This window comes from Leishmania infantum, chromosome 19 (assembly GCF_000002875.2).
Source record: "Leishmania infantum JPCM5 genome chromosome 19".
Lineage (NCBI taxonomy): Eukaryota > Euglenozoa > Kinetoplastea > Trypanosomatida > Trypanosomatidae > Leishmania > Leishmania infantum.
Genome location: NC_009403.2, coordinates 187,380 through 203,915, shown reverse-complemented (window position 1 = coordinate 203,915; position 16,536 = coordinate 187,380). Strand labels below are relative to the sequence as shown.

The 16,536-nt window shown below is 61.0% G+C and overlaps 4 protein-coding genes across 4 annotated transcripts; all 4 read right to left on the bottom strand.

The window, feature by feature from the left end:
- Positions 1-2,305: 2,305 nt before the first annotated feature.
- Positions 2,306-3,787, bottom strand: LINJ_19_0520 (conserved hypothetical protein; the record flags this gene model as incomplete). Its single annotated transcript, XM_001464978.1, has 1 exon — positions 2,306-3,787. One exon carries the CDS (start codon positions 3,785-3,787, stop codon positions 2,306-2,308), a length of 1,482 nt encoding a protein of 493 aa, XP_001465015.1.
- Positions 3,788-4,486: 699 nt separating this feature from the next.
- On the bottom strand, positions 4,487-9,304 carry LINJ_19_0510 (conserved hypothetical protein; the record flags this gene model as incomplete). The annotated part of the gene is made up of 1 exon (XM_001464977.1): positions 4,487-9,304. One exon carries the CDS (start codon positions 9,302-9,304, stop codon positions 4,487-4,489), a length of 4,818 nt encoding a protein of 1,605 aa, XP_001465014.1.
- Positions 9,305-10,611: 1,307 nt separating this feature from the next.
- Positions 10,612-11,511, bottom strand: LINJ_19_0500 (conserved hypothetical protein; the record flags this gene model as incomplete). The annotated part of the gene is made up of 1 exon (XM_001464976.1): positions 10,612-11,511. One exon carries the CDS (start codon positions 11,509-11,511, stop codon positions 10,612-10,614), a length of 900 nt encoding a protein of 299 aa, XP_001465013.1.
- Positions 11,512-12,664: 1,153 nt separating this feature from the next.
- Positions 12,665-13,303, bottom strand: LINJ_19_0490 (conserved hypothetical protein; the record flags this gene model as incomplete). Its single annotated transcript, XM_001464975.1, has 1 exon — positions 12,665-13,303. The coding sequence occupies one exon, from the start codon at positions 13,301-13,303 to the stop codon at positions 12,665-12,667; it is 639 nt and encodes a 212-aa protein (XP_001465012.1).
- Positions 13,304-16,536: the final 3,233 nt, after the last annotated feature.

Sequence of the window (16,536 nt, the reverse complement as noted above, 5' to 3'; positions counted from 1 at the left end):
CACACGCACACGCACACACACACACAATGCTGGGCTGCCGCTCGTCCGCGTCTCGCTCTCCGTCTCTGGGTATGAGGAAGAGGAGAGGGAGGAGCGTGGAGGAAGCTGTGTGGCGGCGGGGTTCTGCACACGCGGGGGATGAGGGTGCCGAAGAAAAACAGCAATGCGCACCAACGCGCCGACACACTCACGCGCACAGGATAGAGTCAACCAATGGAGCCGGCGACCCGAGAACAAGCGAAGGGAAAGATGTCAAGGCCGGGGCAGCGCGACAAGGACAATGAAATGAGTCGAGTGGCCGCGGAACAAAATCAGCGGCCATGTGAGTCACTCCAGCAGAGAGGCGCCGCAGCTCACAACGTTCGGCCGTGCACAGAATCAAAAACGGGGTGCTAGAGACGCACTCGGCCAACAGCCAAGGCGCACAGGAACAGGGAAAGCAAGACCAGCTATGATCGGTGGGGGCGAGGGACAGCGCGCGACGCACCCGTTGCAGTTTATCGCGCAAGCCGCGCTTCTTTTCTTGTCTGTGGATTTTGTCTCCTCACATCAAATGTGCGAGAGGGAGAGGGACGGGCAGAGGTCGACGCACGGGGTTGCCGTGGTGCCTTGCATGCGCGCGCGTGTTCTCGGACGGGAATAAGATGCGTACGATGGTGCCGCACCTGTGAAAGAATGTGCACGCGCGCGCAAATAAAGAAAGAGCGAGAGGTGGCGGTGATGGTGATGGTGGTGTGGTCGTGGGTCGGGGGTGTGCACGAAGGGAAGGAAGAAGCGCGGGGGCGGTTGGGAAGCAGAAGAGGTCCGCGATGGGAGAGAAGGGGGAGGGGTGGAGTGGTCTCTGCTGAGCGGTACACAGGAGAGAGCGAGAGCGGGAGCTAGTGGGGCGCAGCCACCGCGGCGACGCCAAAGGCGAGCGCCTCACGAAGCTACGTTGCTGAACCGGTGCGCTGTGGCAGCTCCGATGTACCGTCACACCTTGTATGTCCGTGCACAGGAGGGGGCTGGCTGTCAGCGTGCCCACCGAGAGGGGATGCCGCTGGTGGGCACCGCTCCCTATCATTCACACGGTGAACAACAGGCGGCAGATCATTCATGGGACACCGTTCAGATCCGTTGCAATATCGTCGCACACATGCAGAGACGAAAATTAGAAATGAGAACAGGCGGTGGATACGTGCCATGTGCGGTGATCAGGAAGGGAGGCAGGAAAAGGGTGGTGTTGGTGTGTGTATGGGGGGGGGGGCGCATCACACCGCGTAGCGTGTGCTCATGTCTGTGTAGCGGTGCGTATGGTGATGGTGGGGAGAGGGGGGGGGCGAAAAGAGCAGGCAGAAAGCTACCAACACGGGCACACACACACACAGAGGCAGACAGACACACGCACGCGCACGCGCATGTCAATACACATATGTACATGAGAGAGTTCCACGGAAGTGAAAAGAGCCGGGGGGACAAAACATGCACCCTACGCGACACTGGGGAGGAGGGCGGGCGGGCGATAAGGGGGGGCATCCCAGAGAGAAAAAGCGTAGCAGTGAAAAATAAAACGATGACAGGGAGGAGGAGGTGTCCTTCCGCCTCGCAACTCCCCTCCCTTTGCGTCGTCACTGTCGTCGCGGCCATCGCGAGCACGCTCACGCACATGCTAGACCAAATCCGTCTTCAGCCATCACTCGCAGCAACGTTAATGCGGGGAGATACAGGAAAAAATAAAACGAAAGAAGAGTACAAACGCACATGTACAAAAAGCCGCAGCAAGACAACACATCCCAACACCAACACGCACGCACATGTATACATGCGCATGTGTGCACATGTCGGATGGGGCGTACTTTACATACTTTCGGAGGAGTTCTTCTTCGTTCGCTTCCGATGATGGAAGCAGGGAAGTGAGGAGAGCGAAAAGAAAAAAAAAAGATGTGCGTTGTGTCTGTGCGTGTGTATGTGTGTGGGGCGCTGATGTGTCCGGAAAAACGGTGGTACCCGAACAGCGACAGCGGTGAACAAACGCAGGCTGCGACCGTGAGGGCAGAGGGCAGCGGGAGGGGAGAGGCGTGGAAGGGGCCGAACACACATACAACAGAAGCGAAAAAAAAAAAAACATAGATCGATTCAATACATCAACAAAAAAGTTGTCTCCATAGAAGAGAAGAGAGAAGCCAAGCTGGGCAACTCCTCAGACGTACACACACACACACACACAGTACGACCGCAGTGGCGTTTCTCCCGCATGTGGGCTACAAGACGGATGCTTGCATGTGCCTCCGTGTGTCCCTGCACCTTCTCGCTCCGGCACGCCGCATCACAGCTCAGCCTGCGGCGCGGTAGCAAAGCGGCCCGTGCGCTTGCACACGATCGTCTTTGCCGGCACGTAGCGGAGGTACATGTGGTGCCGCTGCTTCTCTAGCTCGTGCTGCTCCATCAAGTTCATGGAATCCCACCGCATCGCCCGCTCCCGCTGTATGTGCTCGTTGATCAAGCCGTACGGCGGCGCTGTTGGCACAACGTTGATGGCCGCGTAGGAGGCTGGAACCACGCCATCGCGCTCAAAGCGGTACCAGTGATAGCACCGCTGGATGCACGCCGCGCTCGCGTCCATCAGCTCGCGCTGCCACACAGCCTCGACCTTCAGGGCCTCGATCTTCTCGGCATCGTGCCGCGCCATCCGAGCTTTCACCTCGCTTTGCACCCTCGCTCGGTGCCTGCGCATGCGCCTGATAAATATTTGCATGCGGAGCGTCCGCGCGATGATGCGCGCGGTCTTGTCGAAGTACTCCCCCGTCAGCTGCCTCGTGCGGGCCTTGATGGTGGCCTGCTTGCTACGGTACAGGCGCTGCAACACGCCAGCGTTGAAGTCGAGGTCTTCGTGGCGGATGTTCTCCGTCTTCCACTCAGCACGAGAGAGGACCTCTGGCGCCGCCAGCGCCGACTCCCGCTGCGCGATCCGTTCTCGTGTCTTGGCGTTGATCGCCTCCACTTCCGTCTGCGTAGGCGGTGGAACCGGGTCCCTGACCTTGCGGAACTGCAACAGGGTGCGATGGTGCAGCGCATCATCATCCGTGCCGGAAAGTTCGTCGGCGGCCAGTGCATCACCGCCTGCATCTGCAGCGGGGCGCGGGTACCGCCATGCGAAACACGGGCGGCGCTTGCGGGTGGGAGGCCGCTCCAGCGCCGGCGGCCACTCCGACTCCGGCACGCCCTCCATTTGGTACAGATAGCGCTGCTTTTCGCGCAGGTGCCACCGCAACACCCGCTGGATGAGCACTGCGGCGCCTTCGTAACGGCAGTGCTGCCAGAAGATGATGTTCTTGGTGTTCTCGACTCGGTCCGCAGTGTAGCGCGCCGTCAACTCCTTCGCCCACTCTTTCCGAATAGCGCGCAGCTGCCGTAGTCGCCACCGTGCCTGCAGACTGCGCCACCAGCACTGGATACACCGGGCGCGGTTGTTTAGCACCTCGGCGAGCGTGCGAGCCTGACGAAGCCGGCGGCGGCACAGCACCCCTCGCCACATCCGACTCACCTCTCGCTGGGCGCGATGCTGCCGTTCGCCCGCCGTGACGATGTCATTGTCGTACACCGGGCCGCGCCGCGGCTGCCGCTTCACTCGTGGTGGCATTTCACTGGGTGGCTTTGGCGGCGCGAAGAGGGTGCGCACCGAGTATTTCACGTCCTTGTAGAGGCCGGGGAAGGTGGCGGGTGGATGTGCGACAACGACGGCGCCGCACTTGTTGCTCTCGGCCAACACAAGAGCGCACTCCACGGTGGCGACGCCGCTATCCATCATCACATCCGTCTCGGCAACGGGGCCCCTGGCTGCCGGTAAAGCGTCGGCGGAGTGGCTGAATGGCTGGCCATTCTGAGCGGCAACCTCGTCTATGCCACGACCACACGGCAAGCCAACGCTGCTCAGCTTGCCGGCGTCCATCGTCGAGTCGTTGTCGGTATGCGCGGCGCTGTTCGGCTGGAACGGTGAACTGCGCTCCCACGCGTTGGTTGTAAAGACGGTGCTCATGAGATCTGCCTGTGCTGCGTGGTGGCAGCCGCAGAGGTGGCGATTCGATGTGTCGACGGTGCACGAGTCGAAGAGAGAAGAAAGAAGGTAATCATTAAGGCATAGTCAGTGAAGGGGAGCAGGGCGAAGCTGCCGCACGGCGTGCCTGCGCGCCAACATGGACCAAACAAGAGAGGACAGACCCGGTGCGCGCCTCAAGGATGAGAAGCAGTCACGCCACGGCTCACTTCCCTCTGAAGGTGACGCGTGTGGGTGTATGTCAGCGGGGACCTTTGGCACGGGGCCTCTGCCGTTCCCGGGCTCTGAAGAGAAGGCGGAACATGAGAGAGAGAGAGCATCGGCGAAAGACCGCAGCACAGGGCGCGTCGTGGAAGAGTTTCAGGGTCGTCAGCGCCCACGCAGCAACCAACGTAGACTCAAACGCACACGCAGGCATGCCTACACTCAGAGATCCTTTTCTTGCCCTGATGCTCAGCGGCGGCCACGACCCCAGCCACCGGGCTGCCGGCGAGTCATGTAACCTCGCTGCGCGAAGTAGTGCCGCGCATTCGCACGCTGCCGCTCCTCCTGCGAGAGAGGCGTCGTTGTGGCCAACGAGTGGACGGCGCCGCTGCCGCGGTGGAGCGAAATGCCGCCGCCGAGCGTCTCTTGCATTGAGGGCGTCGAGCCGTCCGTCAACTCACCTGAGGGCCGAGGCACTGCGATCGCCTGTCCTCCCTCGCGCTGCGCTGTTGTGGATAGCTGCGGTAGCGGCGAAGGCGAGCGGCCCGAAACCGTGACGACCGCCTCCGCAATCACCTCATTCGCAGCGAGAAGCTGCTGCACACGGGTATGTGCGATATGCGGGAAGGATCTCTGGACTGCCGCCACCGCGGCAAAAACGTTCACAGGCTCTCTTAGAAGGATCTGGTCGTAGCAGCACCGCACCCCGCCGTCTGGGAGGGACGCGAGTGCGCTGCGGGCAGGTGTCGCTTTCATCTTGGTGCTGTTTCCGCCCTCCGCCGCGAACAAAGGGAGCACCGCCCATCGAGACGCGACGCGCTGTGCATCCTGCTCCATCGCCTCGGCCGCCTCGGCCACGAGGGCGGATACAATGCAGCGCTCTACCTCCGCCTGTTCCTCAGCCTTGTAGCGGCGTCGCGTCTGCTTGAGGTCATCGCGGGTGAGTACAGCGCCTTCGTCCAAGAGGTCGGCGGCACGCATGCGCTTGTAGGGCAGTCCGCTAAGCCGCGCCACGCGGTGCAGAAAGAATGGTGCAACAGTGTGTCGAAAGCGGAGCCGTGTAGCAAGTAGCCGCAGCGCCTCCAACAAAGACTCGCGCTCCAGCAAGGTAGCGCGTCGTTGGTACCGCTGCCGGATATCCACATGCTCACTTGCTGCCCCTGCCGTCGCAGCAGCAACAGCAGCTCTGGCGCCGCCAGAACCGTTCTCGGGTTGCGTGAAAGCGCAAACGGGTGACGACGGCTCCGGCGGCGGTGGCGCACCATCGCCGGTTTTCGCTGCCGTGTGTGAGGGCTCCCTGCACGCAGCGGGGACCGCCGTCGTCAGCGTCGGCAGCCCAAACAGATCCCGCTCCGGAGAAGACTCATGCGACACAGCCGACTTCCGCGCACATGCTGGAGAGGCTGCTGCCAACGACGGCAATGGAGCTGACCGGCCACGACGCGCAAGGACAGGCGGAGAGTCAGCTGCAGCTGCAGGAAAAGGTGACGTGGTGTCCCCTTTGGTCGGTGACGGAGCCATCAAGCCGAACTCAAAGCAGAGCTGGCGTAGTTCGGCGTTCGTCATGTGCGTCCACGCATCCGCGTGCAGGCGCCTGTCCAAGACCAACGGCCGCCATGAGTGCATCGGCGCCGTAGATCCAGTGCGCGGAGGGATCGTGATACCCCCGCCAAGGTCATCGCGGGGTGGCGGCGAGGTTCGCAGCGGCAGTGAGGGAGCGGCTCGCGGGGGGCGATAAGAAGATGCATCTGGTGGGCGATTGCGCGCGTCGTGCTCGTTGTTGTTGTCGCCGCCCCCGCCGCGAGAGTCGGCATCCTCGTCATCGGTGCCGGAGGTGAGCTCGATCACCTCCACTGGCGCGGGTGACGGGGTGCAGACTCGAGAAGTCGACACCGCACCGCTACCATTGGAGGTAGTATGAGGATGCACGGCGTTGGTGCTGGGCGAGGCAGCCCGTCCGCCGGCACCGCCGTCGGCACTGTTCTGGGTGCATTCCAGCGCGTCGATGCCGTACGCCGCCCACCACTCGTCGCTGGTCGATGCAATCTCTTTCCTATCGGAGTCCGCCGCAGCGGCATCTGCGTATGGGCTTTGCCGCATCGTCGACGGGGAGTCTTGAGATACCCAGAGAAAAGCAGCCGTGCTATCGTCACGCCCCTCCGCTGCGAACTTGTCGATGGGAGCCGCCGCCGCAATCTCCGCTGCCTTGCCTGCGTCACCCATGTTGACGTACGTGGAGAGGCACTGCGTGCCGGCCGTCAAGCGGCCAACGCTTTCGCAGCTGACGCTGCCATCCTCTTCGCTTTTCTTGTCCCTGCTTGAACGAGACTCCATCAACTCCGCTGCGGTCGGAGCGTCCAGAGATCCTGTGCTGGCGAGCCCGACGCCCTCGACCGTGGCGGCTGGTGCCACCGCAGAGCGGCAGCTCGGGGCTACCGGCGCGGCTGTGGAACGCATTGTCGTGCGCGCAGAGGTGGCAGTGGTAGCCATGGCTGCCAGGGCCTTCCTATCATCAGCGCACACACAATCAAGCGCGGCTCCCGTAGCAGGAGAGCAGGCAGCGAACACCTCCGTGTCAGCACCAGCAGACATGGACGCGTTAGGAGCGGGGAAAGAGCACCAGTGTGTCTCGCCGCTGTCGATGTCGCCCTCGGCACCTAGCGCCCAGACAACACGCTCCGCTGGTGTGCCGAGCTCCGCTGCTGCAGCGCTGCGGGCACACGCGCTCGATGCTCGTGGTGAGAACGGTATGGGCTGCAGAACAGCACGCAGGGGTACCCACTTGTTTACTATCGCAGTGTCCGTGAGTGGCACGGCTGTTGCCTGACGGACGGCCTTCACCTCGGCGTTGTAGGACTGCAGCGCCTCTTGCAGCGCATCGTTGAGGCGGCGTTGTGCGTCTGCGAGTCGTCTCTCCAGTAGTGCACATGCCTCCGGGGCGTCCCCTGGGGCGGCAGAGGCACCAGTTGTCGCGAGCAAGGTATCTGTCTCCCTGCTTTGTCGCGGCTGTGTTGCGCTCTCGTGTGTAAGCGCAACGGGGCTGAGGCGCTGATGATGCTGCGATGCGTTGCAAGTTGCGTCGCTATCCAGCACTGGATATTTCGCTGCGGTCGTGTGTGCGTCGGCGGTTGCCGTCCTACCTGCCTCCTCCGCAGCTGGTGATCCTCTCGCACGCGTCAGGGTCACCGCTGGCTCTCGTGGAGGAAGCACCTGCAGCTCAGCGCGGGCGGAGAGGGCGCTGAGGGATATATTGTTTGTAGTCACAAGGTCGTTGCGGACGGGGTGATGAGACTCGGCAGTGGCGCAGCCGTCTCCGGTGAGCGCGTCGCCGAATGCACCACATGGCGTGTCCGATACGGCTGATGCCCACTGTGTGCTTGCTGGCCCTTCTCCATCGGCACCGTCAGAGCCAATCAGGTCCGGCACGACAGGTTGCTCCTCCGCCGCCTCGCGCAACGAGCACAGGATGAAGGACAGGTGCGACTCACACGAGTAGCAAGCCGAGGACAGCGTCGCTGGTGGCAGCAACGCCTCCGCATTTGAGGGCCCTTCCACCGCCTCACAGCGCTCTACACCCGCGGCAGAGGCTATGCTCGCCTGCTGCACACACCTGGCGAGACTCTCATCGTCTGACGGCGCAGCATCAGCGTCGTCGCCCACATCCCCCTCAGCGGGAGGCACACTCGCCTCAAGATGGCACGAGGCCTCGCTTGTATGACTGACTCCGCGGTGGTTGCTGCCGCTGCGGCTGGACGCGCCGCTCGTCGTCACAGCATCAAGGTCCTCCGCATCCACGTCGTACGGCGCTACCTGCGTTGCTGTCCTCGACGTCGTATCCAGAGGCTCGCCCTGCCCATCGCGACCGTTGTGATAAGAGCGGCTCCACCCAGCTCGGCGCCGAAGAGCTGCCGCTAGACGAGCGTGGCTGCATCGATACGACAGCTGTCGCATCAGCTGGGTGGCGCTCGTCGTCAGCGAGGGGCGCGAGGAGGAGGACATGGACGACGATGCAGGAACCGGCAGTGTTTCCAACGACGATGCGACGACGTTGCCGCTGTCGCTTGAGAGCTCATGAGGGGCTGCCTCAGTGATGCCGAAGGCGGCTGGGGACGTGTGCGGCTGCAGCACACGGTCGCACACGTCCGAAAGGCGAAAGCACGCGCTTGCGCACCTGCCTACGCAGCTGTCAAGGGTGGCAAGGAGCGGCGCCGGCTGCCGACCGCCGCCGGTGCCACTTCCTCGTCCGCTCGCACGGCCACCGCTATCCTCCGACGAGGCGGTCGTCACGCGTTGAATGCTCGCTTTGGTGGTGCGTGACGGAGTTTTATGCGTGCCAAGCGCCTTAGTCGCCCCGTTGGTGGAGCGGTCCTCCTTCCGTGCGCGCCGTCGCTCCTTCGCAGCGTCTGCTCTGGCACGACGCGCCTCTTCGCGCTCCCACCGTCGCAAACCGCGCAGCAGTTCATTGTGCTGCTGCAGCGATGCAGAGGGCCCCAGCAGCGCAGCCACATCCTTCAAAGTGGCGCTCCGCCTCACCAAGTCTGGGAGGGACTGAATGCCGAGATCGCACATGAGGCGGTCGGCGTAGCCTTGCAGTTGCACGCTAGTGAGAAACTGCACGACTGGATGTGACAGCGACAGCGGCGGCGACGGTGACGCACCTGGAATCGAGTTGCGCGGCGCGGACGGCCGCGCAACTGTGTCTTCAAGTGTAGTGGGGTTGATGACATGTTGGTTGCTGCTCGAGCGGCGAGGTGGTGTCGCTGCTTCCTCTTGCGTGTCGCTGCTACCGGACGAGCTGGAGGTGCTGGAGCGGCGCAGATCACGGTGCAAAGATGGCGGGGCCGCCATCTCGCAGCAAGCAGTCGCTTGCGCCGGCGCCTCCGAAACACTGCACGAGCGACGGGCCTGATGGCCATTCAGCGTCACTGCCTCATCAACGGGGGTGGCGGAAGAGTTCATCTGGACCAGTAGAGGGGAGCTTTGGTGGCGAGCCGTGGGCCGGTGCAGCCCATCCTCCACCTCCAGGAAGCGAAGCAGCAGTGACTCGGCATCGCTCGTGTGAGTCATAAAGAACACGATGGAGAGCAGCGCCACAAACGGCAAATATATATATATATATGTGTATAGGTGTGGCAGAGACCGCGGACTAGAGCGAGGAGGTGGAGGAGGAACGGAGACGTGTGGAATGGCGCGAAAGTGCAGCCAAACGCAGATACGCACACACAGGCAGGCAGGGATACCAGTCCACCAAAATCTAGCCTGTGGAGGACACCAGCACCACACCATAAGAAAAGCGGCTCGCAGACAACAGCAGCATGTGCAGCAGCGCCCAGGCCTGACACACCGTCACGCACGCTGTGGGGCGAGAGGAAGGTGTGCAACCGCAGCGGCCAGTGGTATGCAGATGAGGGAGTTTCGTGTACCGGCACGCTTCCGTCCCACTCGCGCACACCGAAGAAGTCAAAGTATATATATATATATATATATATGCATATATATGTGGGAACGAGATCAGAAAGGCACAACGGAGCACCTCCGTCTACTCTAGATGAGGAAAGGAGAAGGGCGTGCAAAGACGCACAGCCCGGAGCGCCTCGCTACCTGTGTGTGTGTGTGTGTGTGTGGAGGGGGGTTACCCTGTGTCCATGCTCACTGATGCCCGTGGCGTTCGTTAGCAAGAGAGAGAAAGAGCAGTCGCCAGCGATGAAGGCCGAGGGAAGCATAACAGCACGGGTATCTGTATATATATATATATGGATGGATGTGTGTGCGTCATGCGTACAAGCGAGTTGCCACACAACCAAGAGGAGAAAAGGCGCGTAAGGGAGCAGAAAGAATGGATCAAGAACCCGGCGCCACGCCGTAGCACATGCGCGTCACTCTCTATGCGTGTGCGTGCGTTGGGAGGGGGGTAGGGCATTACCACGGCACACGTGATTTCCGCGTCGCACCGGCGCAGGTGCTTGCCCTTTCCCTCTTTTCTCCCGCCCTCCCACCCAAGGCCGCGGGCTCGAGTGGCAGCGCCGTCATCTTCGAGTAGACGAGCTCGAACACGACGGGATCTCACATCATCGCTCGCAGGCACGACTAGGCACAGATGAATCACCTGGAGAGGCGATGAAACCGTCTTCACGCTTTCACTGGTCACTTTGGGGGTTTGGAAAATACACACAGAGCAATGAGCACAGACGCACGCACCTACACAAAGGCAGGCAACGCCCCTCTGTGACGACGGGAAGCGTTGCGTGTGTGTGCATGTGTGGCGCTCCGCTCACCAGAGGGAGGGGGGGGCAGGTGAGCTGTACATCCAGAGAAAGCGCAGCAACAGCACGCCACAGGTCGTAGCAGAAAGAGCTAAGCCGGTACAGATATCTCTACGAATAAATGGGGAGTCGGTTCAGCTCCCGGTCTACCGCCTCCATCTCTGCAATAACCGTACCCAGGTGGCTCTGCAGCTCCCGTTCCTGCCGGCAGCGTTCGATCGTGCTCATCTTGCTGTCACCCTGATGGCTGACACGAGTGCCACCGATGCTGAGCACATCCCGGGCGGCGGCTGCACCAGGCGACGCGGCTGACACCAGCGGACACGGAGAGGTGGTGGCGGAGTCGCTGCCACCTTCGCAAGAGCGGCGCTGTGAGAGTCGTGTTTGGGGGTCCAACAAACTCTCAGCCACACGGCCGCCGGAGGACAACGAGGCAACAATGCCGGGGGCACTCTGTCGGAGCTGCGCGAGCTCGCTCTGCACCTCCTGCGCCGTCTGACGCAGCTTCGCGAACCGGTCCTCCAGCTCCGCGCGCGGTTCGAGACGGTGAAGGCGGACCCGCTGCGCCCCGGTGAACTCCTTTGGCTTGGGGAGTTCAGCGCCGTAGGCCATGACATCCGCCAGCCGATCCTTCTCGGCGTCTGTGATAGCCGGGCGGGCGAAGCGGTCGCTGACGGGCTGCGGCACCCACCTGTGCGCCTCCTCCTCTGCCTCTATAGCGGCCTTGGAGCGACGGTGCGGGATGTGCTGCAACCGCCAGCGCGCGTACTCCTCCTCGGTTGGCCGCCTTCCCAAGCCAACGCGGGGCCGGCGCACCGGTGCCTTCGACTTTGGAATGGGCTTCGGGTGCGCCTGCACAGCCTCGGCGGCTTCCCGCTCTTGGCGTCGACGCGCCAGCAGGGCTGCGAGTTGAGGGTCGAGCGTGCTGGGTTTGGAAGGGGCAACGTAGCAGCGGTAAATTGCCTCGCCGGCGGGTGTGCCGCGACCAAAGACGTTGATCGTGTCCTCCATGTCCTTGAGCTAAATCAAAACAGAGGGGGCGGCAGAGGGAGAGGGAGAGGGAGAGGGAGAACAGATATCTGTGTGTGAGTTTGTCCCGCGCAAGCAGAGCCAACCTGTATCTCCGCCTGTGCACAGAGAGGTGGCGCAGAAGCAACGACACGTGTTTGTGTGTGTGCGCCTGCGTGAGCAGAACGATATCCGGTGAACGGCAGAATAACACACACACACACAGCCGCGCAGTTCTTCCTCCGAGGTCTCCGTGGGTCGTGGCCAAGCGGTGAGTGCACACCCTGGCGAAGAGCGATCCACTACTGAGGAAAGAGGAGAGGGAGATGCAGGAGGTGGTTGATGGGGTGGTGAAGAAGAGGGAAGAGGATGCATGCAGGCTGGGCTAGCACTCGCTGAAGGTGTGGCGTGCCGCAGTACGTGCGCCACCGAAACAAAAAAAAGGTCGAAAATGAGGACGAAGATCCGTGAGAGAGAAGGGACGAATAGAAAGCAAGCCGGACGAGGTGGAAGGGCAAGCGACATGAGCGGCAGATGCCTCTATGCCTTGTAGGTCAACAGGAGACACGACGCCCACGGTCCAAAGTGCGGGAGGGTGGGAGAGGAGTAGAACCGCACTTGTTCAGCTGCCATTCATTCGGTGCAGAGGACGCGTCAATCGGCGAAGGAACCCGCTGTTCACACACGTTCCCAGGCACACGGGCCCCTTTCTTGACTCAGCAGCCTCGTCTATTGTCCTCCGCCTCCTTTTTGGGGCAGCGATCCGCTCGCCCGACACATCGCCCGATGCATTCAGCGAACGCCACGGTCTCCTCTTCACAAAGTCGTTCTTCTTCCCAATAACTTCATAGAAGCTCTTATACACAGGCACACAGACACACATGTTGAGCCGTGTCCAACAACCGCCATCGCATCATTCTACCCAGATTCCCGCTGCCCAGAGGGGCGGGAGGACAACCGCCAGGGCCAAGCAAAAAAAGGGCGGGACAGCAAACGCGAGTCAGTGGGCAAGGCGATACACACACGCACTACTCGGCAAAGCCAAGAGGAAAGCTGTGGCGTCTGGCATCGACCCGTGCTGCCTCCTCTCCATCTCTGCATGCCAAGGGGCCCTCGGTCGCGCTACGGGCACAGGGCCACTCACGCCGCCGTCCCCTTAATAGTGCTGCAGGTCCAGCAAGTGCTCCAGCCGCCGCGACGCGCTGCGTGTGAGGAAGCGGGACCACATCTTGTGGATCATAAAGGAGAACCAGATGCGACGCCCGAACAACCCACCGACAACGAAGAGAATGAGCGAGTAGCTGGGGAACATGATGAGGCAGTACATGAGGCGGTAGAGCCACGGCCCGTTCATCCACCCCGCCTCGTCGGTGAGCCCTAGGAAGCCGTGATGGCAGAGGTACCGTATCTGCGGCCGCACAAGGTACACCGCGGCTGACCCGGCAATGGAAAAGACAAGGCAAATGATAAGCTGCTCCGCCAATGGCAGCTTGAAGAGGCTCCCCTTGGCTGGAACACCCTTGACGTAGACGATCTCCTTGTGCGTGCGCCAGTCCTTGCGTTGCGGGCCGTGTGAGATTGGATGCTGAGACGTGACCTTCGCCTCTGCAGCTCCACCGGAGGCAGAAGTTGCTTGCTGCTCTGCCTTGGTTGATGCCTTGGCCTTGGTGGCGCATCGCCGCTGCGCTGCGCGCAGCGACTGATGCGCAGACACCGTCAGCGATGATCGTGCCCTGCAGAGCGAAGCACCCGCCGACGGCGTCATGATGCGGTTCAGGTTGAGACGAGCGAGCATATGGAGCTGTGATTGTGCGAGAAAGCTTTCGCTGACGCGTGTGCACGTGCTCAAGTGCGGTGGCGATCGCATGCAGAAAGACGGACACATGTGCGTACGCGGGCAGCGTTGGTGTGTACATCGATACCATCCGAGGGCAGAGACGTGAAGGATGTGAGTAGAGCGAGAGAGAGGGAGACAAGAGGAGGCTTCGCCGTGTGAAAGACGCATACGGCGCGTCCGTGCGCGTTGTGCGCTTTCATGGCAGAGGAATAGGAGGCGGTGTCCGCGGATGGGACGGGCGTTTTCGTTTTTCTTTGTTTTTGTCTTCCTACACTTCAACGATTTACGGACACATTTCTGGCGATTGAAAGGTGCTGGGTATCGCATATGTCGTCAGCCGTTGTCCTCATGGCGTACTGCTAGCGCTAAGGGTCGGGCCACTGAAAATTTTGTGCGTGCGCGTGCAGGGTGTGCTGAGGAAGTGTGCCCAAGATGGCGCCTTTAGGCTTCGTTTTTCGGCCTTGTTTTCCGGATGTCTTCTGCTATTGCGCCAAATCGCGGTGACACATCCACTCTGAGCCACACACGCACACGCATACGCAGAGTCCCAGCATACAGGCGTTGATGTGATCCTCTGCCGTGATGGAGACGGAGGGGCACCGGTGGAAGACCAGAATTCCACATGATTGATGGAAAGACGACCAGGGGCGCGTGGAAGTGTCGTTTGTGCACTACGGTCGCGCACAAGAGGTTCAATCTGTAAGCATGAAAAAGAAAAAAGTGGAAGGGCCAACGCATCCAAACACAGCGCAGATGTTTACGAGATGTGGGGACAGAGCCCCAGCCCCCACCCCGTCCATCAGCGTCATCGCCCACGAGGAGGAGGAGGAGGGGGCGCAACGACAGAGGGAGAGACAGTGGAACAAAACGCAACCACGGAAAGAGCACGTGAGGGAGTTCGAGGTGGCGGCGCGGGCATTTCGGCAGCTAGGGCGAACACAAAAAAGAAAGATAAGGGCCTACACAGAAGAAGCGACGTAGCAGTAGCAGACACAGAACCAAGAGGAAGGCACACACACGCATACACACACCACCCGAAAACAGCAAACCTCGAGCAAAGGAGAAAAGAACGCGCAGGAATGGACCTGAAGAGAGAGGACGCGCAACAACTACACATGCCCATAATAAAGGTAATGAAGCAACCACTCGCTCACAGGGGAGACACACGCAAGACCCACAGCGTCAGCATGGTAAAGACAGGAAAGGTTCGTAGGGTTAAAGAAGGGGGCGGTGGCGGCGCGGACATGGAAACACAGTACAAGAAGTCCAGCGAGCGACTCCGAACAACAAAAAAGAGCACACAGAGAGCGAGAGAGACATTCAGTGCCCCACGATTGGGTGAGGGAGGGAGAGTGGGGCGGTGATGGAAGAAGAAGTGATGAAAGTGGAAGAGGAGGAAGATGAGTGGAGCAAAAGGGAGCCGGGAAAAGATCAAGTCGGCTGTACAAAAGCCTGTTGAGGAGGCGGGGGGGGGGAATAGTCCACATTGGCAACAACAATCATCAAAAAAGAGAAGCGAATCCACAACACAATGGTGTGGACGCCAAGACAGTCTACATGTCACCATCAGCGACGCAGCGATGCAGTTTTGCGGGGCTCTTTGCTTTTCTGCGCTGTCGTGTGCATAAGAAAATGGTTGCACTGCGTGTGCGTGCATGTGTGCTCCTTGCCTCTTTCTGGGTAGCAGCCGCAGCGCGCTGTCTTACGTCGTCCTTCCGCTCGCCTCAGAACCATTCATGCACGTCTTTCCTTGCCTCTTAACTAGCGGTTCGAGGGAATTTGTCTGCGCCTCGGTCCTGTCCGGTGCTCGCGGCGGTCGTGGATGCTGGGTCTTCGCTTCGTGTGGTACTCGCGAGCCCTTGAATTGCGCGGGATGGGCGGTGAGGTGTGGGGCGAGGCAGGAAACAGCACAACAACATGACAAAGGAATAAGAGAGAAACAAAACACAAGAAAGGAAAAGACCGAGAGGAAGAGCGACACAGGCAGCGGCGAGCTGGCACCAGCCCGCCATATGTACACACACATACAAATACACTCACGCTGACCTCAGCCTGTATGTGTCGAGAGCACACGCCCCAAATCGTCATACAGGCACAGGGAGAGAGGAACGAAGAACCAAGAAAAACAAGAAAAGAGGGAGGGGTGGAGGCGGGGCGCCGTAGGGGAAGAAGAGGCATTTAAAGTCCTATGCGAAAAGAGGTGAGCGAGCACGAGCTTTTTTCTGTTTCCCGCTGGTCCATTCTGTGCTCTACAACACGAACTCACCAAGCCTCGACACCTCCCCTCTCACCGGTCTGTCACAGGCCCCCCCCATTCCGCGTGATGCGAAAGCAGCCATGGAAACACGTGCCATGGCAATGCACCGACTCGGCCATCTCAGCACAGCCCTGCCTCCAACCTCACAGACACACACCCGGCCCCCCACCCCCACCGGCTCCGCAGGCCGCCCCACAGCCGCCTCCCATTAGGCGGGTCACCGCCTCGTGCATCCCTCCGGGTGGCGCAGGCTCCCCACAACTACCCAGTCAGGGCCGCGGGCGCCATACGTCCGAGCCACCTTCACACGCTGACTAGCATGTCCATGGCACAAGCGCGTGCACGGTCGCAGTCCGCTCCGACGCAACGCCGTCCGCGACCTCGCCGCCGACGGCAGTAGCGACGCACCGCACTGAATCCACAAAGCCTTCGGTGCTTGGTCCCGCCACCGCCAGGTGTGGCTCGGCGCTGGGAGGGATAAGGTGGGAGAGGGGCTTATCGGCTTTCCAAAACAGTAGGTGGTAGATCCTGCTACCCGGCTGAGGTGTCCCCTCCCCCGCCATCCGGGAAAGAAAGACAGCGAGCGTGTTTCGTACCGAGTGAAAAGGAGTACAATATGCTAAGCCTACCTCGCAAGGAGGGAAGCGAGCGAGGAGTACGAGAGCCATCATACAAGAACACCGGGGCAGCTCATCTGCAATAACCCTACTGCTCGTGTTCACGTGCAGCATGCGATGCCGTGCGGTGCGAGAATGGCGGTACGTCGCGCGACGAAGAACAAGCGGGGAGGGAGGGAGAGCGCAGCAGCACGCCGACAAAGGCCGAATCAGACCCGCTGACCCAAGGGAAAGGAGTGAAAAAAACAACGCGAGAAGATGTGAAGATGTGATGAACAGAGTTCACCGTAAAAAAAAGGGGGGAGGATGGAGGAGGT